Source organism: Oreochromis niloticus, unplaced genomic scaffold (assembly GCF_001858045.2).
Source record: "Oreochromis niloticus isolate F11D_XX unplaced genomic scaffold, O_niloticus_UMD_NMBU tig00007939_pilon, whole genome shotgun sequence".
In the NCBI taxonomy this organism is placed as follows: Eukaryota; Metazoa; Chordata; class Actinopteri; order Cichliformes; family Cichlidae; genus Oreochromis; species Oreochromis niloticus.
This window is the reverse complement of record NW_020328862.1, coordinates 225967-251066: the sequence shown is the minus strand read 5'-3', so window position 1 is coordinate 251066 and position 25100 is coordinate 225967. Positions and strand designations below refer to the sequence as shown.

At 43.0% G+C, this 25100-nt stretch overlaps 1 protein-coding gene across 2 annotated transcripts; it reads left to right on the top strand.

Moving 5' to 3' along the window:
* Window positions 1-1437: 1437 nt before the first annotated feature.
* On the top strand, window positions 1438-25100 carry LOC109199786 (NLR family CARD domain-containing protein 3-like). 2 transcript variants are annotated; one of them, XM_019355115.1, is made up of 3 exons: window positions 1438-1930; window positions 24214-24387; window positions 25063-25100. In XM_019355115.1, the coding sequence occupies exons 1-3, from the start codon at window positions 1443-1445 to the stop codon at window positions 25070-25072; spliced, it is 672 nt and encodes a 223-aa protein (XP_019210660.1). In that variant the 5' UTR covers window positions 1438-1442; the 3' UTR covers window positions 25073-25100. The 2 variants fall into 2 exon arrangements, with proteins under 2 accessions (XP_019210660.1, XP_019210659.1); XM_019355114.2 differs by lacking the exon at window positions 25063-25100 and having other exon boundaries at window positions 24214-24415.

Here is a 25100-nt window from a genome sequence, read left to right as displayed (position 1 = left end):
CTGGACTGCAGACAGCCAGTCAGAGCAGCTGTGTACAAAGTAAGACTGAACATCTGTCTGCTGATGGACTCATTTCTGAAAACTGGACTTCTTGTGTTGTTCAGACATTGAAGAGTTTTCTTTCTGTTTTTCTTTCAGCAGATGTTGGTCTGCAGGAGGTTTTAGATGAACATAAGATCAGTCTGAGGAGGAGATGTGAACGTGTGACTGAAGGAAGTGATGAAACAGGAAGTAGAACCCTCCTCAACAGGATCTACACTGAGCTCTACATCACAGAGGGACAGAGTGAAGAGGTTCATACCCAACATGAGGTGAGGCAGCTGGAGACAGCTTCCAAGATGGACGCCCTCCATGACGCTCCAATCAGGTGCCAGGACATCTTTAAAGCCTTACCTGACCAACAGAGACCCATCAGAGTGGTTCTGACCAACGGCGTGGCTGGTGTTGGAAAAACCTTCTCAGTGCAGAAGTTCGCTCTGGACTGGGCAGAGGGCTTGGAGAACCAACATGTCAGTGTGGTGGTTCTGCTTTCATTCAGGGAGCTGAACCTGATCAGAGATGAGCAGTACAGTCTTCTGGAGCTGCTCCATGTTTTCCATCCAACATTACAGAAGGTCACAGCAGAGAAGCTGGCTGTCTCTCAGCTTTTGTTCATCTTTGACGGCCTGGATGAAAGCAGACTTTCATTGGATTTCACCAACAGGAAGCTGCTGTCTGATGTCACACAGAAGTCATCAGTCAGCCAGCTGCTGACAAACCTCATCCAGGGGAATCTGCTTCCCTCGGCTCTCGTCTGGATAACTTCCCGACCCGCAGCAGCCAATCAGATCCCTCCTACATGTGTTGACAGGCTAACAGAAGTACGAGGCTTCACTGACGCCCAGAAGGAGGAGTACTTCAGGAGGAGATTCAGTGATGAAGAGCTGTCCAGCAGAATCATCTCCCACATGAAGACATCCAGGAGCCTCCACATCATGTGTAGTATCCCAGTCTTCTGCTGGATCACTGCTACAGTTCTGGAGCACATGTTGACTACAGAGCAGAGAGGAGAGCTGCCCAAGACCCTGACTGACATGTACTCACACTTCCTGCTGGTTCAGACAAAGAGGAAGAAGAACAAGTACCATGAGGGACATGAGACGAGTTCACAGGAGCTGACGGAGGCTGACAGGGAAGTTCTTCTGAAGCTGGGGAGGCTGGCGTTTGAACATCTGGAGAAAGGAAACATCATGTTCTACCAAGAAGACCTGGAGCAGTGTGGTCTGGATGTGACAGAGGCATCGGTGTACTCAGGAGTTTGTACAGAGATCTTCAAAAGAGAGTGTGTGATCTTCCAGAAACCAGTCTACTGCTTTGTTCATCTGAGCATTCAGGAGTTTCTGGCTGCAGTCTACATGTTCCACTGTCACAGGAACAGGAAGACTGAGGTGCTGGAGGAGTTCATGAAGACAGACTGGAAGGAGTCATCTGTGGATGGTTTCCTGGAGAGAATCATTTATAAATCCCTCCAGAGTAAAAATGGCCACCTGGACCTGTTTGTTCGCTTCCTTCATGGCCTCTGTCTGGAGTCCAACCAGAGACTCTTAGTAGGTCTGCTGGGTCAGACAGAGATCAGTCCAGAAACTATCCAGAGAGTCATCAACAACCTTAAAAAGATGAACAGTGATGAAATCTCTCCTGACAGAAGCATCAACATCTTCCACTGTCTGATGGAGATGAACCACCTCTCAGTACATCAGGAGATCCAAGAGTTCCTGAAGTCAGAGAACAGATCAGATAAGAAACTCTCTGAGATCCAGTGCTCAGCTCTGGCCTTCATGCTGCAGATGTCAGAGGAGGTTCTGGATGAGTTGGACCTGCAGAAGTACAACACATCAGAGCGGGGACGACAGAGACTGATTCCAGCTGTGAGGAACTGCAGAAAGGCTCGGTGAGTCCAGATGTGATCATTAACATCATTAATTAGTGTAAATTAGTAGTTTAGTTCCTCAGATATACACAGAACTAAACGACTCTCATTAGTTTGAGTTTCTCAGATAAAATGATATTTTGTGTTGATCAGGAAATGTGTGTGTGCACTCAGCATGATCCTGCATTGGTAGTCGTACACTGTGTGTTGTAGACTCATGTGTACATGTAGTACTTGTGTGGTGTCACTAGGGGGCAGTATTTTAAATCTGCTGCTGCTGTTGATGTGAGTGAGGTTGGCCCCCCCACCTTCTTCAAATCCAACAAAAGTGGTATCAAACGTTTGTGCTACGTTTTTACTGGTTTGTGCTGCAAACATTTTCGTTTGTGCCGCTATCATTTTAAAGATATTAATAAAAATTTCTAGAGGTCATCAGAGGTCAACCAGCCCCCCCCCACATTAATTAAATCAAACAAAATGGGTGTCAATCAACTGTCCTACTGTTGTGCTGGTTCGTGCTGCTAAAATTGTTGTTTGCGCTGCTTCTGTTTTAAAGATATTAATGAAAATGTAAAGGTCAAAAGGTCAACCAGCCCCCCCCACATTACCCAAATCAAACAAAATTGATGTCAAACGTTTGTGCTGGTTTGTGCTGCAAAAAGTTTCGGTTGTGCTGCTATCATTTTAAAGATATTAATAAAAATTTCTACAGGTCATCAAAGGTCAACCCCCCCCCACATTAATGGAATCAAACAAAATTGGTGTCAATCAGTTGTGCTATGTATGTGCTGGTTTGTGCTGCAAAATTTTTTGTTTGTGCCGCTATCATTTTAAAGATATTAATAAAAGTTTCTAGAGGTCAACAGAGGTCAACCAGCCCGCCCCCCCCCACACACACACACACACACACACATTAATGGAATCAAACAAAATTGATATCAAACGTTTGTGCTGGTTTGTGCTGCAAAAATTTTAATAAAATAACGTCTTCATGTGTGCTTAATCATCCAGGTAAGTAAATTCCAAAAGGTTGATTCTGTTCATCCGGACATTTTCAGTGGGAGAAACGTTTCGTCAGTCATCCAAGTGACTTCTTCAGCCTCAGCTGACCGCAGGTTTCCCCAGCCTCATAAACAGTACATTTGCACAGTGAAGGAAACTAGCACCACTGAAAGAACAATGGGCTGGGGGGTTAATTCCATGATTGTTAGTATGCAAATTCTTATGACCATTGATCAACGACTACTAATCAAAGACACAGATTATCACAGCTTTGTAAGATGGTGAAAGATGTACCCTTGGGCCCCCCTTCTCGATTCAGAGATGGTCAGCATCCTGACAGCCCGATGGACGAAGCTGTCTCTCAATCTGTGTGTTCTGGCCCGGAGGCTCTTCAGTATCCTTCGTGAGCAAACTGAAGACGCTGCTGAAGGGATGAGTGGAGTCACCTGTAATGGAGAGGACCTTCCAGATGAGGCAGGTGCAGCTGCTCTCACTACCCGTTGTCATTTTTTCCTGCAGAACCCAGTGCAGGAGTCATACCACACAGTGATGCAGCTGGTGAGGATACTCTCAACTGTGCCTCTGTAGAAGGTGCTCATAATGGGGGTTGAATCTCTTGTGCTTCTCAGTTTGCAGAGGAAGTAGAGTCGCTGTTGGTCTTCTCCACATTCAGGAACAGGTTGTTGTTGCTGTACCACTCTGCCAGATGGTTAACATCACCCCTGTAGTAGATCTCGCCGTGGGTCAGCAGAGTGAAGAGAAGGGGGCTCAACACACATCCTTGGGGAGCCCCCGTATTCAGTGTTCTTGGGCTTGAGGTGTTGCTGTCGACCTGTACTGTCTGCTGTCTTCCTGTCAAGAAATCTAGCAGCCAGTTATACAGCAAGGTGCCTGACCCTAGTAATGTGTTAAAGATGTCTGTGAAAACATTTGTGAGTTCCACAGCATAGTCCGTCAGTGCTCGTCCAAGGATGTTATCAGGACCTGGAGCTTTGCGTGTACTGATTTTGGCAAGGGATCTCCACACACTGTCTGGGGATTTGTTCACCACGGTCTGCAGAGTGGGCTTGTAGTCTGTGATGGTTTGTATTCCTTGCCACTGCCTCCAAGTATCTGTGCTGTCACTGAAGCTTTGCTGTAGCTGATGCCACATGACAGGTTTGCCCTTGCTGTTCTTTGGCTCACCTAATTCCCGGCTCTGAAGGCTTGCATTTTTCAACCTTAGGAGCATTTAAACCTGACCTGTGAGCCATGGTTTCTGATTGGCCCGGACAGTGATAGTCCTGGTGTCACGACCTGCAGGATCGGCAAGGTGCTGATCAGAATCTCTCCAGTCCTAGCCCTCCTTCTCTTCTCTTTTTCCCTCTCTCTCCCCCTCGCTCCTTCTCTCCCCTGTTTTGCCGGAACTCATGGCGGCTTCACGCCCTCGGTCCACGCCTTCCTGGATTGGGAACACCTGGGCCTCATCAGACTAGCTGGTATATTAGAAGGAGGAGATCAGCTGTTCAACGCTGGATTGTTGTGAAGACTCTAGTCAGTACACGTCTAGTTCAAGTTTCCTGTGCCTCCGTCTCAGAGACTTAACGAGTGTTTCTTTGTTCCTAGATTCCCCGGACCCGTACCAGTGTTTCCCCGTGTGGAGTGTGGAAGGAGTGACTGGTCGCTGTAGTACTGACCCTTATGCAAAATAGGTGGAATTAAGACACAGTTCCAAAAGCAAACACAACTGATCAGTGCTGCGAGTGGTCCTGTTGCTGAGGTTGGGGTGATCCTGTAATCTCTTATGAACTACCTCCAACACTTCTATGACTGGGATGCAAGTGAAGACAGATGTAACATCTCTCTCTCACTGTACATGTACTGTTTATAAAATTAGGGAAACATAACCTGCACAAACAAAATAATTTGCAGGACAAATGTCTGACATCAATTTTGTTCGATTTGAAGAAGGTAGGGGGGTCAACTTCACTCACATGTGTTTATAAGATTGGGGAAACCTGCGGTCAGCTGAGACTGAAGAAGTCACTTGGATGACTGATGAAACGTTTCTCCAACTGAAAATGTCCAGATGAACAGAATCAACCTTTTGGGATTTACTTACCTGGATGATTAAGCACGCATCAAGACGTTATTTTATTAACATTTTTAAAATAATAGCAGCACAAACAAAAATTTTTGCAGCACAAACATTACAATGAGGAAGGCATGAATGCTGCTTCTTGTGGGTCCCTGAGCAAGAATGTAGGGCTGACTGCTTCGGGTGATGTTGTCTCGATGCTGCTGTACACTGGTTCCAGTCTACAACAACACATTAAACAGCAGTATTTAGTGACTATGCTCTGACAGTAGATTAGATCGTCTCACTGTACATGAAAATGAAGGTGATGGAACATATATTTTAAACATACTTTTAGGAATTTGATGAGGTTATCGACAGCTTGAGATGCAGACATCTTTCCTGTTCTCTTTGGCCCTTGTGCAGATGGTGGTAGCAGATGTAGCAGCAGACAGATAGCAGAAATGTCACTGTCCTAGCCAGCAGGCAAATAAACAACAAATTATTCCAAAAATACATTCAATAACAGAATTACCTATATAACCAACAATGGCAAGTCATACCATTCTGAGTGGTTTGGATCGACCATGGCCTGGCCCACCAACTTAAGAAATTTCTTTGAATGGTCTTTAACCACCATGTAATGGGATCCTGAACTGCTTTCTGGATCGTAGTAATGTTCCTATGTAATTAAATACATGCAGATTGATAATGTTATCAAAATTTCTGATAGCAACTATGTGTTTAATGTTGCAAAGTCCCTTACTTACATATCCATTTTGTGAATATGGGTCTTGTAGATATGGAAACAGAGCAACAATCCCCCGTGCATACATCACTCTTACACTTTTAGCGGGAGATGTCCTAATGTTCAATGTTGAACATCCCTAAATTGGCATTGAACATCAAAATTAAAAATAATACAATACTAAAAATGTTTCTTTATAGCCAACATTTGTGATTCTTACTTATGTGCTTCTGTCATCTCAGCCGCAAGTATGTTTATCATATGTCTTCTGGTTGCATCTGTCAGAAATTTGGTTTTTGCATACTCTTGTATTATGTGTTCACCACCAGGCTTTGTTGTTAAGATTTTTTCAATCAGCTGAAATAGACATAAAATATGAAGTCAAAAATTTTTAAACCTTAAAAAAGACTAGAGAAATATCATCTCATTTAATGTAAATGGAATAGTTAGCCCACAAAAAAGATCCAAGATATTGTCTAAACCAGGGGTCGGCAACCCGCGGCTCCGGAGCCGCATGCGGCTCTTTAGTCCTTATTTTGCGGCTCCGGGTGGTTTGGGAAAATAGAAGAAGTATTTCGCTGAAGTGCATTTTATTTGTGTTTAGTTCTTTTTTTAACTTGTAGTTCTAAATTGGAAGAATATTGTGATTTTGAAATATAAAAATAAAATTATATCTTATTATTTTTTTCATCGCTCAAAATAAGCGTCACACTCGCGGAAGCCGGTGTACCCGCCGAAACGCCGTGCATTTATCGAGACTTTCAACCCCAGATAGGCCAATTATGGATCTTCGGATCCACATTATATCGGCAGCTGTTCTCCACCGTGAACTATGTTAAAAACAAACACCGCTCCCGCCTCACAGATGACAGCTTACAGTCCTGCGTAAAGATGAAAATGACTTCGTACAGCCCCGATTTGCAGATGCTGTGCGCCGAGGTTTGGGACCAGAAGTCTCATTGTAAACATATCATGGCAGACCCGACGATGTTTGCATGGACATGCTTTTCAGCATCTCTTTATTGACCACTTTTCACACACGGTTGCTGTACGCATACAGCCGGCTGTAGCTTTTCAGCTCACAGCCCGACAACACAACAGCAGAGAGAGCACAGACTTTAAGGCGGCGAGGCATGATTGCGGGTGCCGCTCAGGTGCGTCCGACTCCCATGCAGCGGCACTGCAGACCACGCCCCGCCACACAAATTAACAAGGTAAAATAGATATTTAGGCAGAATTTTGCAAATATCTATTTTTTTTTTTAGCGGCATAGTGCTTTTTTTCCAATTACTTTTTAAAAGTCAGGTAAAGGCTCCAAAAGCCTTGACCTGAAAAGGGTGGCGGCTCACAACAGTTTTTGTTTGCTACATGGATCATTTTAGTTCAGCTGGGTGTCTTTCCTTTTGTTATACTTCTTTAAGAGTTCAAAATGTGTTAATTACATAAATAAAATGTAATTTTCTCTGTAGCACTTCATGGGTTACATAAGCAACACACCTTAGTTGCTCTGTGGATTCTTTTAAAAAGCAGTTAAAAACTTTTCTGTTCAAACAAGCCTTTTGTTGATCTACGTATTTTATATTCTTTACATTATTTACATTTGATCTTTTACATTGTGTATAATGTCTATTGATTGTATTGTTTATTTTAATATTTGTGTACAGCGCTTTGTGACTGCCTGTCTGTGAAAAGCGCTTAATAAATAAACTTTACTTACTTACTTTAGATGTTCGCACAAAGCACAAAAGTAAAAAACAACATATACAGTGTTATCTTCATTTTAGATTTCAAAAAGTATTTGCGGCTCCCAGTGTTTTCTTTTGCGTGGAAACCGGGTCCAAGTGGCTCTTTGGGTGTTAAAGGTTGCTGACCCCTGGTCTAAACTAAAGAAAGAGAAGGTTCACATAGCCCTACTACAGGAGACGCACTTGTCAGACCAAGACCACAAAAAACTGGAACGAGGTTTTTATAAACACGTTTACTCAGCTTCATATAAGTCTGGCCCTGCAGAGGAGTTGCAGTATTGGTATCATGACAGACTTGTTTTGAATTTTTATCTGACAAAAGAGATAAGGAGGGCTGATATGTACTGGTAAAAGGGAGAACTGACGTTTTTTTGGTGACAATTCTCAATATATACGCTCCCCCTGGGAGCAACTGGAGCTTCTATTGGTACATGTTTGAGCTGATAGCATCTGAAACAGAAGGAATGTTGATATGTGGAGGGGACATGAATATACGCCTATCCAGATTAGACTGCTCTAAAGCAAATATAGTACAGCAAAAATCATTAGCTAGGAAAATAAATGAATGAAGCAGGAATTATTGATGTCTGGAGAAATACTAATCCTTCTGGGCGGGACTTCACTCATTTCTCGGCCCCCCACTCTACATACTCAAGAATCAATTATTTTTTCACATTTAGTAGGGACCGGCATAAAATTAAAATCTCCAACATCGGCACAATAGACCTATCAGATCACACCCCTGTATACCTGTCTATATGTGTAGATGAGGTTCAAAAATCTACAACCTGGAGGCTTAATTCTCATATCTTAAATGACTTAAATATAAGGGAGAAATTCAGTAAAGAAATTGGCCTGTATTTTCAGGAAAATGACAAGGGGGATGTGACTCCATCCGTGCTCTGGTATTCCTATAAAGCAGGGCAAAATTATTGCATTAACTTCCCCGATTAAAAAACAGAAAAAAAAGAAACTTGGGAAATTAAAATTGGATCTCAATGAATTACAGAGACAACACAAAAATACTTTAGATGACGACAAAACAATTGAAATAAAAAGATTACAAAATGAGATTGACGCAATATACTCTGAGGAAACACAGAAAAAATTAATGTTTCTTAAACAAAATTACTACGAAGCAGGTAACAAATCACTAAAGTGGCTTTTAAGCTAAGAAAATACCAAGCCGATAGTGCAGTCCATAGAATAAAACATCCCAAAAAAAAATCCACAATGGAATTACTGAAATACAACAGAGTTTCGAAGCATACTATAGAGATTTATACTCCCAGCCCATACTAGATAACGACGACCAGATTGAAAATTTCCTAGGTTCTCTAAACCTCCTAAAGGTCTCAGAACAGGAGAACAGCATGTTAACTAAAGAAATTACGGATAAAGAAATCAGTGTTGCAATTTCAAGACTAAAGCCCCACAAGACCCCTGGCATGGATGGTTTCACTGGTGAATGGTACAAGACCTACAACGAAGAATTAACTCCTAGAAGGCAGTGTGTAACTGGGTCCTTAAAGGAGGGGAGGTCCCTCACTCATGGAGAGAAGCCATCATCTCTGTCGTTCCTAAGGAAGGAAAAGATAAACTGAACTGTGGGCACTATCGACCAATATCAGTATTAAACCTGGATTATAAAGTATACACATCCATAATAGCCAAACGACTTAATAATGTTGTACCCAGACTTATTAATCTGGATCAAATTGGGTTTATCTGTCAGAGACAGAACCAAGACAGTATTAGAAGGACTCTCCACATCATATATCACATTAAAATGAATAATCTAGAGGCGAGGCAATGCTGATGGGTTTATATGCTGAAAACGCATTTGACTCAGTAATATGTCATTTCTCTATAAAGTTCTAGATAAGTTTGGATTTAATCAGGCAGTCATTGAGACAATTCAATCAATTTACAACAAACCAACAGCTAAAATTTAAATAAATGGCAGCCTATCAACACCATTTACCCTTGAAAGATCATGCCGACAGGGTTGCCCGCTAGCTCCGAACCTATTTGCTTTGTTCGTTGAAGACCTTAGTCAATATACAGTGGCTTGCAAAAGTATTCGGCCCCCTTGAACTTTCCCACATTTTGTCACATTACAGCCACAAACATGAATCAATTTCAATGGAACTCCACGTGAAAGACCAACACAAAGATGTGTACATGTGAGAAGTGGAACGAAAATCAGACATGATTCCAAATATTTTTTTTACAAATAAATAACTGAAAAGTGGGGTGTGCGTAAATATTCAGCCCCCTGAGTCAATACTTGTCAGAACTCGTAAGACTGTGCCTGCAGACTGGCAATAATCAACACTGTGTGGAGTTCAGTCTTCACTGTGTGTCTAAAGAACTTTACACTGACTTTTAACTCTGATGTTAGAGCTGGTTTACTCCTCATAAAGTTGTAAATACTCTACCTACGTTAAAATAGGTTTACTCTGAAATATTGACACTCCATTTTTTTTACTGTGTACTGATAAGTGACAGTACTGTGGTTCAGAGTGAGGGCTCAGAGGTGAACCAGCTGCCAACAGTGGGACAAACTGAGTGAGAAGACACTGCTGACATCTGGACTGAACATGTGTCAAATATGTGAGCTAACGCTGATGTCACAGCAGCTCATGGATTCACTCTCATTCCTCCTAATGATCAATGTCTGACTTCATGTCCTCATTAATCACAGAGGTGATTGTTCAGTGTTTAGTTGTTGCTGCTGAAATGTCGTCCCTATTTTATGCTGATGGAATTCACTGCTGTGTTTTTGGCTGCTGTTTACATCCCCGAGCTAACTTCCTGGCAAACGTCATGATGTCATCAGTGCTGTATAGACGGTGTGAGGTTTAGGTTGTAACCACACAGAGTTTGTGTCCATACGCTGCAACCTTCCACACCATCCTTTATTGTACAGACTCAGCAGCAGCTCCATGGATCCCAAATCCAAGAGTGGAGAACAGATTTGAAGTGTGTCACATCCATGCAGTCACAGCTGTTTCCACCATGTTTCCACTGATATTAATCCTGTTCAATGACACGTTTCATATCAGTGAATATGTTCTTTAGGACGTCCACTGACATGTTTAAGTGTCCTGCTGGAAATCACTCAAATCATCCATGAAATCCTTGAAAAATCCTTTTAGTGTTTCTAACTTCACCCTCTGTCCTCTCTCTCTCTCCATCCTCCTCACTGCTTCTTTCACTGATAATCACACAAACATCGTATTCAGCTACAAAATAACACAATAATATCATCTGATGATCATTATCATAAGAGCAGGATCCATATTTGATATCAGAGTAACACACTGCTTGGTTATGTGCAGTCATCATCAGTGACTGTGGGTCAAACAGAAGCTCTCTGATAGGTTGCTGACCTTGGTCACCTGTCCACCCTCACCTGTTTGTGTTTGCTCTCTCTTTGCTGTCTCCATCCTCTCTCTCCTCTCTCTCCCTCCACACCAGCCCTCCCGACACACCAGCAGATAATGGCTCAGAAAGCTAAAATGAGCCAATCATTTCTGTGTTTAGTTCCCCTGAAATCAGATCTGATATCAGCAGCTCTGAGTTCATTCATCATTATTGTCCAGTGATGAGATTTCTGCTCCGTTTGGTAACAGTTAGCAGGTTTTTCCTGCGTGTGGACGTGAACAGTCGTACCTGACAGCAGGTAGCAAACAGAGATCATCTTTCCAGCTGGAACTCTTCTCTGAGCTGAACTCATTCAAAATGTTCTGGAGTCAAAACAGGAAACAGTCCAAATGTGTGTCTTCACTCTGACTCTGGATCAGATCTCAGTGACAGACTGTGGACATTATGGAAGCCTAAATGTGACACCATCTTCCTCCTTCATCTGCAGATTAAAGCCAAACAAAGATTCTCATTAAAACTCTGCAGGTCTGAGAGAGACTCAATCGTTGTGTCATGTCAAACACAGTAAGAGGAGCTGAAGCACAGATGTGAAGAGCAGATTCATCAGATTATGACCTCACTCTGTTTTGTCTTCATATACATTCAGTCTGTGTTTATAATGCAGATTTTCTGGTTTTATTATAACACATTTTATATTTTCTATAATCACAGACTGACTCAGTGTGGACTCTCAGAGACTCACTGTGAAGTTGTGGCCTCAGCTCTGAAGTCCAACCCCTCCCATCTGACAGAGCTGGACATGAATGGAAACGAGCTGCAGGATTCATCAGTGAAGCTTCTGTGTGCTGGACTGGAGAGTCCAAACTGTCGACTGGAGACTCTGAGGTGCAGCTGTTGTTTTTTTCTATATTTCAGATCTTTGATTGATGTTTGAAACTTTCTTTAGTTCCTAAATGTTCAGGATGTGTCTGAGTACAAATGTGATGATGTTCATGGTATCAGAAGCTGATATGGCTGCTACAGAGACAACCCACACAGCTGCTGTGGTGGGGTGTGTGTTAAAGCAGAGGAACACAGAGCAGCCTAACACAGGGCCAAACATGAAAGAAAAGCAAGATTCAGGCTCCGTGAGATGATTTCAAACAGAAGCTGGAGAAGAGAAAGGACTCTGTTGGAATGACTACAGAAAGAAGGCAGCTAAGTGAGAATGGGAAAATTAATCCATAGTTGCAAATGTAAAAATAGTTCTCAGTTCATTTACAGCAGCACATATTGGTGTGAAGAAATATTTTTTTTAAATTATTATACGAAAAATGATTTAATACGATGGCAGAGTGTTACAGGCATGGCCATTTAAGACTGTAGCCTCATGGGCGGTGTAGTCCTTGCTGCAGGGAGAAGTGTGGGACTGCCCCTCCCCCTGTATGTGTGAGCGTGAGGGAGGGAGAAAAAGGAAAGTCGGAAAGTACGAGGTGCTACCGAGCAGAAACGTGAGATGGAAGCATGTAAATGTAAAAATAACCACTGCAGCCAAAAAGAGTGCCCGACGAGCCCAGTAAGCTATTAAGACTCGACTGTACGCTGTGTTCGTGTTTTTCTCCAAAACAATAAAGTTCTGCTGGAGCAGCCTTTCAACGCCTCTCTCTGTCTCTCGCTAGCAAAGTTGATCCAGACAGTAAAGCTAGTTTCCGGCTACAAGCCCGACACGGAACCCAAAGTATTAGCCAGAGGTCTCCTTACCACGGTTCAGAGCCGCGGACCTGGCCGAGGTAACAAGAGAGTGCAAACATGTTGAAGGACTGGCTGTGTTATTTCAGTGAGAGATTTATTTGGAAAGAAAACAATTTTCACTTGCAGTCGAAAACTGATGTGTGCTCTTATGCCTGCATTTTTTATTTATTTATTTTTTTTGTAAAATGCAAACAAAATTGTAGCAAAAGTGCTGCCACGTGTCTGGCCAGAAAGAGCTGTTTATGTGGTAGTTCAGTGAAACTACTGTACTATACTGCTGAGTGACTGTCTTCTGCTCGTCAAATACACTTCATTGCAATGCTGACCCTGTGCTAACTTGCATATGACAAATAAAACTGAAACTGAAAGGCTTCAGATAGTTAATAGTGAGAAAAAAATTGCATTCATGTTTGCAGTTTTGTCTTGTTACACAATATTTGGAATTAAATAAAAAACAAAACAAAACACTACATTTTAGGAAATATTAATGGGTGTTTTCGTGTTTGTTTTTTTGTACTACTTGGACACTAAAGTGGCCCTCCAATGAGATGACGGTGCCAGAAGTGGCTTGCGGCTCATTTGAGTTTGACCCCTGATTTACAGAGTTTAATACAGTTCATGAGGAAATGAGAAATGTTCAAAACAGCAGCTGAGAAGAAATCTGCTTCACAAAGTTGGATCCAATTCCAATAACCCCACAGAGATTGTCAGTCTGGACTTTTCTTTATTTTATTGGCTGTCAGTGAGATTTCAAAGACTCTGGGTCTGTGTATGAGTATAATTCATGTGCAGTTGTTGAAGTTATAGAATGAGAAATGGTAGTTTTGGGGGTATTTCCTGCTTTAATTGTCCTGCTTGTGCTGATGAAAATGTTTATTGACATGTGAATTCATTCTTCAATGCTTGATTCTGCCTGAACAACCTGAAAACTTTTCTTATTTTTGTGTAACACAATTCAACACACTCAAGCATCGACTTGTTCCATTACCCGACAATGAAAACAGGTAACAGAGACAGCTGGCCTTCAAAGTAAAAGCTGCTCCCTTTGAAATGTGTTGGTGTTAAAATGTAAGGCCTGAAGCACATAAATGATCTACGTGCCTAAATAATAAACACAGCTGATATATTTGTGTGAGTGTTGCACAGCTGATGGCCGATGGCTGCGCCTGCTGGAGTGCTGTGAGTGTTGTGATTCAGGTGTAGATGTAATGACTCATTCATCACATTTATTCCTTCCAATAAGGTTCTTTTTTCTCTGACTTTGGCTCAACGTTATTAAAAACATAAGAACTGTTTTCACTTTGTAAAACATCTTAGACTCAGGGAATACTTCGATGGACCCAACCTACCTGCTACGTAGGACGGGTCCTTCAAAGGCTGGGTAGGCCGGAAGTGATTGGCTGAGAAATTGGACAGCCTTCTAGGCTTTGTTGAAGTCCATCCTTACTTCCGTGTTTTTCCAGTCACTAGCTCCACCGCGTGAAAATGTCAAAATAGACCCAGGAATGTCGCTTCGTTTGGGGGGGGGGTTCTGTACATTTTTAATTCTTGAGGAGGTTGAAAAACTTTATGGTCATCGCCGGCATGTTTTGTACCTTAGGCTTATCAGAGACAGTCATGTCCAGATAAATTAAAATCACCATTCCCTAAATAAACAAAAACAAAACCCTCTGTAGGTCAACAGTCCAAAAAGACAGACCGCGCACCCAGCAGCGGTGTGAAAACAGTCTCCACAAAACAGTTCAGGTGGCCAACAACTACAACAAAAGAGTTCAGGCGGCCTACCTCAAGTCCAGTGGCCGCAGTCCCACTGTTTCGGCGGCCTGCCATGGGTCCAGTGGCGGCGGCGAGGCAGTGTCGGCGGCCTGCCACGTAACAGCTTCAATGGGCAGTGGCGAAACATGGCAGATGGTTCGCGATGTGCAGGACGGGCTGGACATGAACGTCATTCCTCCTAGCAAGAGACCTTCTGGCTCGCTGAGCTCCTCCGGCTCGCAGACCCCCTACTCGGGCAGCGCAGGCCCCTCTGGCAGTGACGCAGCTGCAGACGGTCGAAATGATGGTGATGATGGCGTGGCAGCTCCAGACGGTCGAAACAATGGTGATGATGGTGTGTCAGCTACAGACGGTCGAAACGATGGTGATGATGGCATGGCAGCTCCAGACGGTCAAAACGATGGTGATGATGGTGATGATCTAGACGGTGGATTAGGCAGTGATGGGGCAGCAATAGGCCGGTGAAGTATTGGTGTTGTGGTTAGCGCAGACTGCTTAGCTACAGGCTGGGCAGCTGACTACACAGAGGTCTGAGCTAGTGACTGAGCTGCACTCTAAGTTGGGGGTGATGTGGCTGTAGTAGAGGGTGGAGCAGATGACAATGCTTCAGCTGGCTCAACAATTTCCCTGGGGAGAGTGTTAGTCTCCCGAGTGCCTGTTGTGGCCGAATTACCCTCTAACACCAGGTGCTCTAATCCAGCAGCCACAAAAGCAGTCTCTGGGTTCTTTTTTTTTTTTTTTCTTATTTTCTAAGTCCACTGACTCAGAATTATCCGACTGCCCGTTAAAAATGGTCTGTATAATGGCCATGACAACATTCTCAACATAAACAGTCCCAGAGCTAACAGGCTCTAAAACTAAAACCCCAGGAAGAGCACAAGGAAAACAATCAGCAAACACTAAGTCTGAATTAGCCATCAGTCCATATTCATTTTCAGGCAGTGTATAGGTTTTAGACTTGTGGGCCTTGTTTCTGCATTAACAGACTCGACACTATCCTTAGGTGAAACTGTCCCTATTTCTTGTTTCACTGAAAATACATTTTCAGCAATGTCAGAGTATGTCTTACTTACAGCAACTTCTTGTGTGGCTGGCCCAGAGTCAGCTGACTCTTTTGAAGTCACAAGAGTTCACACACACATTCACACACTGGTGATGGCAAGCTACATTGTGGCCACAGCTGCCCTGGGGCGCACTGACAGAGGCTGCTGGACACTGGCGCCACCGGGCCCTCTGACCACCACCAGTAGGCAACGGGTGAAGTGTCTTGCCCAAGGACACAACGACCGAGACTGTCAGAGCCGGGGCTCGAACCAGCAACCTTCCGATTACAAGACGAACTGCCAACTCTTGAGCCACGATCGCTTTTAAAATGACTAGCACTGCTGATCCTTTGTCTGCTGACTCAGCAGACGCCGAAGTAGTGAGAGGAGATGTGGTAGGGTGCTGATGGCGAGGGAGCCATCTCCCCCGCAATGGAGGGTCCAACGAGTGAGCCGCAAACGACTGTGGGGAAACTGTCCGCCTTTGAAGAAAAAAACAGGCAGCAAGGGCTCCCAGGGAGGCGGCCGCGTCCTCCTTGCCCGGACTGCCCAAACCAGACAGCTCAAAGCTAGAGCTTGCCCTCAGCACGGTTACAATTTGAATTAGTTTTTTAATGTCCACAAAGCTCACAGAAAAGGTAGTGGATGACAGGAAAGTATCAAAAAACACTACCTGTATGTGTATTTGATGTTGATTTGCAGCGTGGATTATGCTCCATCAGTAACTCCAGAGCTCGGCGAGCAACTTCTCTGAGGCAAACTTTGAGTCCGCTGGGCCCATTATGGCGGGATTATTCTGTCACGGTCAGACCGAGGAGTGCAGGTGAGAAGTAGGACCCAAATGCTGGACTCTTAGGATGCACAGTGAGTTTATTTACAAAGTGCATGATGAATCTTGTTAGGTTTTGTATTGTTGATTGTCATTTATGCTTAGAAATATCTAATCATATATGCTTAGAGTTTAATAATTAGTTGTAGATTAATAGAAGTTTGATCCTTAGTAGTCTGCAGACACACGTTGTGTGCATTCCAGAGCACTCTGGCTTTCACACCCACATCCTGGGAGCATGGGAGAGGTCGTACCTTGTCTTATTGTTTTATGGTAGGATAAACGTATTTATGTCTGTTTTAGGCTAAGTGCCTTTTGTTTAGATGAACTGCTGGACTTCCAGGCCAGCAGGGTTAGGAAGTCATTTTATGACCACACACACACACACACACACACACACACACACACACACAGGGTATTCTTTGTTCACATGTATACCTGGGTACGCTGTAATATGTTAATGACCCTATGCATATTCATGGAACCACAATAAAAGAGCAGTGCTACGGGGGAGCGGACGAGAGCAACTGGGGTCAAGCGAAGGAACGGCGCCTGTCCAGTTCTCTCCCGTGCACGTGAAACATAAAGAACTTTGCCTACTCGTGTCTTGCTTGCTGTGTAATTACATTGCCTTCAACGTTCTAGCGAATAGGGTCAAGCTACAAACCTATCAAATCTCTATTTACAAGTCCCAGGCACTGTGGCAAGCGTGGCGATTACTCCCCAGAACCCCCGCGCACAGTGCAAGTGTCCATGAACAGTGAACAGCTATTCCAACTCCCGTCTCCCACCGTGGCTCTGCTCCTGTGAGTGCACCACTCCGCTCCTGATACCTAGTGAAAACAGAACACACACAGATGTGTAGGCTATCCTTCTATAGTGAGGGTTTTCAAAACTAGCTGGCCACGGCAATACTAATGAGTCAGATGTAATGATCCCGCGCCGCTCAGAGCTCCGCCACACCCTTAAATAAAGCGCTGCTGATGAGGCCATCAGCTACAGCTGAAGACGGCTGACGAACAGCCGATGTGGCGGCTTCCAGTGCTGAACACTTCCGGGTTTGTGATCCCTCTAGCGACCCAAAACATCCTGGAGTGCAAACAAACAAAAAATACTAATAATGGTAAATGGCCTGTATTTGTATAGCGCTTTCACTAGCTCCGCCTAAGGACCCCAAAGCGCTTTACATACCCAGTCATCCACACACTGGTGGAGGCAAGCTACAGTTGTAGCCACAGCTGCCCTAGGGCAGACTGACAGAATCGAGGCTGCTATATCGCACCATCGGCCCTTCTGGCCGGGGCCGGGGCTCGAACAGGCAACCTTCCGATTACAAGGCGGACTCCAAACTCTTGAGCCACGATCGCCCATAATAATAATGGATTGAATTTATATAGTGCTTTTCTAGGCACCCAAAGCGCTTTACAATTCCACTATTCATTCACTCTCACATTCACACACTGGTGGAGGAAAGCTACTGTTGTAGCCACAGCTGCCCTGGGGCAGACTGACAGAAGCGAGGCTGTCATATCGCGCCATCCGCCCCTCTGGCCAACACCAGAAGGCGGTAGGGTAAAGTGTCTTGGCCAAGGACACAACGACCAAGACAGAGAGAGCAGGGGGATCGAACCGGCAACCTTCCGGTTACAGATGAGCTTCCCAACCGTGGCTCAGGGGATTGACAGGTTCTGTACAGCATGAGGGTTAATAAAACCGTAGTCATATGAATATGATTTGTATAACATCACCAAAAGGTTAATTTGCAAAAATCAAAATTGGCTGTACATAAGTGGCAATACATGAAAAAACCGCAGGACCCACCATACAAGCTAGTTTACTATTAGTTTAATTAAAAAAGCACAAATGTGTGATGGACCATTTGAATGCTCAGCTTCTTTTCCTTCTTCAGTAATTAGACATACACACAGTGTGTGTACAGAACAGCTGAAATCACTATGGAGGCTGGTAGGTTTGTAGCTGGAACCTATTCGCTGGAACGTTGAAGACAATTTAATTACACAGCAAGCAAGACACGAAGTAGGCAAAGTTCTTTATTGGGGGGGGGGCATGATGTGACCTCGTGAAGACTCCCCAAAGCTGGTGCCAGGAGTCTAGCGGTCCATCTAAACAAAAGGCACTTAGACTAAAACAGATGTAGACATGTTTATCCTACCATAAAACAATAACACAAGGCACGGCCTCTCCCATGCTCCAAGAATGTGAGGGTGAATGCCAGAGTGCTCTGGAATGCACCCAAGCCTTTTACAGCCTACTGAAGATCACGTCTCCTATCACTACACAATCGATAATACACGTCTAAGCATATGGCATAAATATTTTTACAAGCATAAATGACAATCAACAATACAAAACCCTAAGAGAGGCCTCACTGGAATATGGAAAAGAAACATCAGAGTACTGCATCACTGAAGCTTTAAAGTCTCTGATATGAGATGAGAAATGAAGCAGCCAGAGCTTTGTCATGAGTGGAAATCCACTGTGACTGTGAGCTGCTGCTACAGCCTCCAGATTAGCCAGCAGCTCATCTTGCTCAACATTTTCTCACCAACTTTAATGGAAGTGTGATGTTTTCAGCTGGAGTGATGGTCAGGGTGGCCTCCCTCTCCTCTTCTTCTCCTCTTCCTCTTTCATTTGTAAAGCCACTTCTGCTGCTTTCATTCATTTGAAGTCCTGTAGCTGAGTTTGGGAGAGACTAACAGCCTCAGCAGCAGAGGGGAGAAAGGCTGTAACACCACCACTTTACTCTGTTCTACCTGTCACATCATTTTATCAGAAAACATAGATATGCTCATGTTTTTACTGTGTTTGGCTTGAAGAGCTAAAATATAAGAAGATCAAATGGTACTCTTTATTATTGTGTTGGTTTAGTTTTCTGTCTCTTGGATGGAGCCCAGCTGTGGTCAGAGTGTGTGCTGGATAATCCGGCCCAGGATGAGGCCAAACTGAAATGGGATTAAATGTCTGTCAGATATCTGAGTTTAGTGTAGTTTCATTTCTGCCCAATTTAAAAACAACCCAAACTTTTTTCCTGTCTTTTTTATATTGTACTGTAGACTTTCTTTGATGCTGTGTTCAAAAGGAGCAACTTTTACTTTGGAGGTGAGCCGTCTCTGCTTCCTGTTCAGGTTGGATGCTTCGGTGCGTTGAATTGTGTTACACGTCTGGGTCCGAAGTTCACACATTGTTCAGGCGACATCCACTGTTGAAGAACGAACTCACAGCTGTCAGCACATATTTGCATCAGCACAACAATAAAGGCAGGAAATCCCCCCAAACCGCTCCATCACCTGATTCATGTGAACGCCAGTTTGTGCTTCATCATTACCCAGGGTACCTCTGTGATTATTCTCATCCTATGTGACTGGATTAATCCCACATCTGGTCTCTATGTGCAGCTGGCTGTGAGATGAGTGCTCAGGGATTGTCTACAAAGTGCAACACTGAAAGAACATTATCCATAAATATTGAGTAATAACGGGACTCTCATACAGTGAGACTAAAATGACTTTAAGCATCAGGTTATCCTGCTGATCAAAGTCCAACACTGAGTTTGTAAAAACATGTTTGTCAATCATTTTGCTTGGTTTCTGAGGAAAATGATTCAATAACTTCCTGCTAATACACAACATTTCATCAGAGTTTGGTGACAATAATGACAGTAGATGTTTGTGTGAAAGTGCTGGAAGCAAATGAGTGTGTGATGTTCTTTCAGTGTTGCACTTTGTAGACGGTCCCTGAGCACTGGTCTCACAGCCAGCTGCACATAGAGACCAGTGTTGTTAGTCCAGGTCAGAAGATGACTTGTTGGAATGAAAATGAGCTTGTAGTTTGTCTGCTTTAATAATGTGACTGGAAAAAGGTGTTGGACTTCAAATATGTCCATTTCTTTCACACTTCACCTTTAAAAGTGAAACCATGTGGCTCCTGGAAGGAAAAACACGACTTTTTCAAGTCTTTTTCATGTTTTTATGATAAATGTTCAACTTTAATGTGAAACATTCAGAGTTTTTTCTCTTGTTGTGTTTGTTTGAAGCTGCTTCTTGTTGGCTTCAGCTGTTTGGAGTTTCCATTTTCTAAACTTCTACATTCTGAACCTTCTTCAGCTCTGAACAGATGATGAAACGCTGAATGATTTCAAGCTCACACTTTGTCTAATAAGCTCACATCTTTCATTCTTTATACAGATTGAAGCACTGTGGTTTGTCAAAGATCAGCTGTGATTATCTGACAGCAGCATTGAAGTGCAACCCCTCCCATCTGAGAGAGCTGGACCTGAGCTGGAACAACCTGCAGGATTCAGGCGTGAAGCAGCTGTGTGGTTTTCTGGAGAGTCCAGGATGTGGACTTGAAACTCTGAGGTCAGCCACCATGTTTTAGTTCAGCAATGAATAATCCACAGTTGACTCTCTTTAGCAGGTCAAAGGTCATGGCACACAGCAATCTGTGAAGGAGAAACAGTTTGGAGCAGGAATTATTGCACATTTACAAACTGACACTGCTGCACGGCATGCTGGGTAATGCTAGCTGCTCGGGTAGTCAGATGTTTTCATGTGAGCTGGAGCCGGAGACATTTACTGATGATATCACATTGAGTGTTGGTGAATATGAAGTTTCCTTTGAATGATTTCCAGCTTTGACTAACAATGTGAAGGCAGTGATTACAGCAATAACTGTAAGAAGTATTTGGACTGACAGAAACACGTGGACAGCTTTTATTCTGAGTTTTCAACAGAGTCTGCCTCTGTGAGTGCTAACTGTGTTCAAAATGTTGACCAGTCACAGCTTCATGTTGTCATTTAGTGACACCATGAACACACAGTTGAACATGTTCAGCTGACAAAACTGTTTTATAATCCAGACTTTGAAATTGGCTCTGATTATTTCCTTCTCTCTTACAGTGATCTCACCCCAACAGTTAAACACACAAGCATTTATTTTTAAAGCTTTTTATTAGAAACACATTTAAACTTCTAATTTTTAATATCCCAGGAAGCACAAGTAAGCCTGCGGTCTGTGAGCACAGTGCTCTGTGAGGAGAATAAGGAATTAATTAGAGCAGGGCGGTATGGCCAAAAATATTTATCACGATATATATTTGAAAATTTGCAATAATGATATAACTGACGATATAATTGATGTGAGACAAAATACAACTCCACAACTTTACTAGTGCAAAAAAACCCACTATCCATCTATTATCACTTAAACAAGCAGCTGTTTTTATGTGCATTAAAGGTATATAAAAATGTAACAGTGCAAATGCAAATTCCTTGCTGAAAGTTTAACCAATGGGCTGACATATCCTGAGCATAACCATGTATAATATCCACTGAAGTTAAAAGGGGTGCTTTGCAACATTAAACTGCAGTGTGCCAAATAAAAAGTCAAATACCTATTTTTCTGACCATAAGGTGCACGGGATTATAAGGCACATTAAGCGAAACAATGCAGTCAGATAAATCAAACTTTATTCAACTCATTCTTCTTGCTTCCTCCACTTCTGTACCATTGATTCATTAATGCTGAATTCTATCACAGCTGCTCTATTCCCATGTTGTTCCAGTATATTAATCACTAACCTCATATTGTGGATGAATTATCTCAGTTGTTCTCCTGACTGAAGTTTGGTCCGTTTACAGCATCTTGCCATGAGATTGCATTTGTCTCTAACCATTAGGAACCTTCACGTTAACTTTTATCGAGTGGAAAAGTGTTAGCATTCATCCTGCAGCGTCACTGTTTATGTTATGCTAACATAGCTGTGTCGCTAGCGATCACATAGCACATCAATATATACCACCTAGCCTTCAATAACCTTATAAACGTCACTGCGGTTTAGTTTCCTGTCTTCATTTGTGTTGGAAGTGATAGCAGAGCTGTACGTTTGAATTTTTTCAGAAATCTCTGTCACAACATGCTACATCATGCTTAGCTAACTAGTGAAACTAGCGAGCTAACTTCCGCTAACTTCCTACTCCGTTAAATGTAATAAATTCTGTTTTCATGGATGCCTGGATGTTAAACACCACATAGTTACACCTGGTAAAGCAGCAATGCTGATTGTTTTATTAACGATGACAGAATTTAGACAGTTTTTAACTCTCAGTGATGCTGCAGTGCTCGTTTGAATTTGGGACCTGAAGGGACAGAGTTTAGGACCCAGATTATTCCCAGATTTATGAGCACCTTAGTCTGACAAATACTGCAATAACGACAGCCCGCTTGCATGTTCTACAAAGGAAATCTGCTTTGTTGTGTATCTGACGGACAAACACCAAACCAGTTCCACATCACTGAAGTTGCACCATTTTTACAAACCAATTCTGGTTCATCAGTTTCACTCAACAATCGGCCATGTGCGTATGAAAACAAAGGCACTGCGTATGCGTGTTTTACCAATATTCAATCGCGATATTTAATTTTCTTATCATTGCCTAACATTGTACCGGTATTACCGTGAACGGTATAATATGGCCCAGCACTAGTACAGTGGAACCCCGACTTACGAATACCCCGTTTCACGAAAAATTCAAGTTATGAAGGCACCGAACGGCAATATTTCTGCCCGTGTTACAGCAAAATGCCCGAGTAACGAAATCCACTGGCTCTGATTGGCTGAGCCTACAATGCCCACAATGCCTTCTGAATCATGTGACAACCCCTTGGCTTCCGTACTTGCGCTTCGCTGTTCCACTTGAACGACGTATTGTTGTTCTAGTTAGCAATTAGCCTATAGCCTATCGTTCAGCATTGCCTCACTCAAAATGTGAGATGGGTGCTTCAACTTACGAAAATTTTCAACTTACGAAAGACCCTCGGGAACGAATTAATTTCGTTAGTCGGGGTTCAACTGTATTAATAATAAGAATCAGCTGATATTAGATAATAAGGGATATTCCAGGAAGCAGCGTTTTGTTCCAGATCAGCTGATCAGAGTCCGGTCAATCAGCTCTGAGCATGCTCAGTCTGAGTTATGGAGCCAGATACTATGATTCACCATGGCAACGGGTAAATAAAGAGGAGAGGCTCTTGTGATGTGATGCCAGAGGAGCAGGAATATGAAGACATGTCACTGCTGAGCATGATTCTAATCATTAGAGAATGCTGCAGATCTAGAAGTACCAATGATCCCAGAGGAACACAGGGACATGTTGAACAATAATATGATGACGTTTCTTCATAACCACTTGGTTTGATTATTGTGGCATCTAAATATGGCTGACTTTAAACATCAGGGTTATCCTGCTGATGAAAATCCAACACTGAGCTTGTAAAAACATGTTTGTCAGTCATTTTGTTTGGTTTATGAGGAAAATGATTTAATAACTTCCTGCTAATACACATTTCATTATATTTCATCAAATCCCTCTTTTGTCTGACCATTTGAATAACATTTGAATTTGCAATAAAGGATTCACAGAGTTTGGTGACAATAATGACAGTAGATGTTTGTGTGAAAGTGCTGGAAGCAAATGAGTGTGTGATGTTCTTTCAGTGTTGCACTTTGTAGACGCTCCCTGAGCACTGGTCTCACAACCAGCTGCACATAGAGACCAGTGTTGTTAGTCCAGGTCAGAAGATGACTTGTTTGAATGAAAATGAGCTTGTAGTTTGTCTGCTTTAATAAAGTGACTGGAAAAAGGTGTTGGACTTCAAATATGTCCATTTCGTTCACACTTCACCTTTAAAAGTGAAGCCACGTGGTTCCTGGAAGGAAGAACATGACTTTTTCAAGTCTTTTTCATGTTTTTATGAGAAATGTACGACTTTAATGTGAAACATTCAGAGTTTTTTCTCTTGTTGTGTTTGTTTGAAGCTGCTTCCTGTTGGCTTCAGCTGTTTGGAGTTTCCATTTTCTAAACTTCTACATTCTGAACCTTCTTCAGCTCTGAACAGATGATGAAACACTGAATTATTTCAAGCTCACACTTTGTCTAATTAACATTTTTTATTCTTTATACAGATTGATGGACTGTGGTTTGTCAGAGATCAGCTGTGATTATCTGGCAGCAGCACTGAAGTCCAACCCCTCCCATCTGAGAGAGCTGGACCTGAAAAGAAACAACCTGGAGGATCCAGATGTGAAGCAGCTGTCTGATCTTCAGCAAAGTCCAGACTACAGACTGGAGACTCTGAGGTCAGTAGAGTGATGGAGTGAGTGGGTGGTGCTGTCAGCAGTATTGTACTAAACACAGTCAGTATGAAACAAAGATCCAGTGTTTCCTGAGAAGCTGCAGCTTCTCAGTGAAGCTGTGAGAGGAGAATGGTGACAGGCTTCAGGATTGGACACAAACACTTCCTGTTCCTGACCTTTATGGTCACCATAGTAACGGCTGACACGCTCTGATCAAACACTGTCAACAGCCAATCAGCTCTCTGAACAAAGCAGCACGCAGACCAATGACTGCATTCATTTCCACATTTAAAGCAGTGAAGAACACAGTCTGTAGGTGAGGAAGACTTTAGTGAGAGCAGATGTTTGGATGGAATTCCTCCAGTTAACAGCTGGAACCGTCCATCTGGATTGTTGGGCTTGTTGTTGGGGTTCCTACAGAGCTCAGAGTGGACACACCAAGGTTCTTCTAATGAATGAAAGTCCAAACTCAAACTAGGAGGGAAAAACATCTTCATCAACTTCAATAAAAGTCCAAAGATTAGAAAAAGTGAAGCAACAATGAGTCCTAGTACAGTCCCAGCACTGAAGTCCCTGCTGCTCCTTATACTGGATGTGCTGCATCACTGACTGACAGCTGATGAAGAGTCACTGGAAACACTCGTTTATCTCCTCTGCTCTTCCTTCTTCTCTCTGCAGGTGGAGCTGATGATGGTAAACAGGACGGTGTGTGTGCT

Coding starts and splice junctions, on each gene's coding strand:
- LOC109199786 (XM_019355114.2), top strand. CDS start 1,443: ATGAAGACAGACTGGAAGGAGTCATCTGTGGATGGTTTCCTGGAGAGA. Junction 1,931..24,213: donor AGGAACTGCAGAAAGGCTCG/GTGAGTCCAGAT, acceptor TTCTTTATACAG/ATTGATGGACTGTGGTTTGT.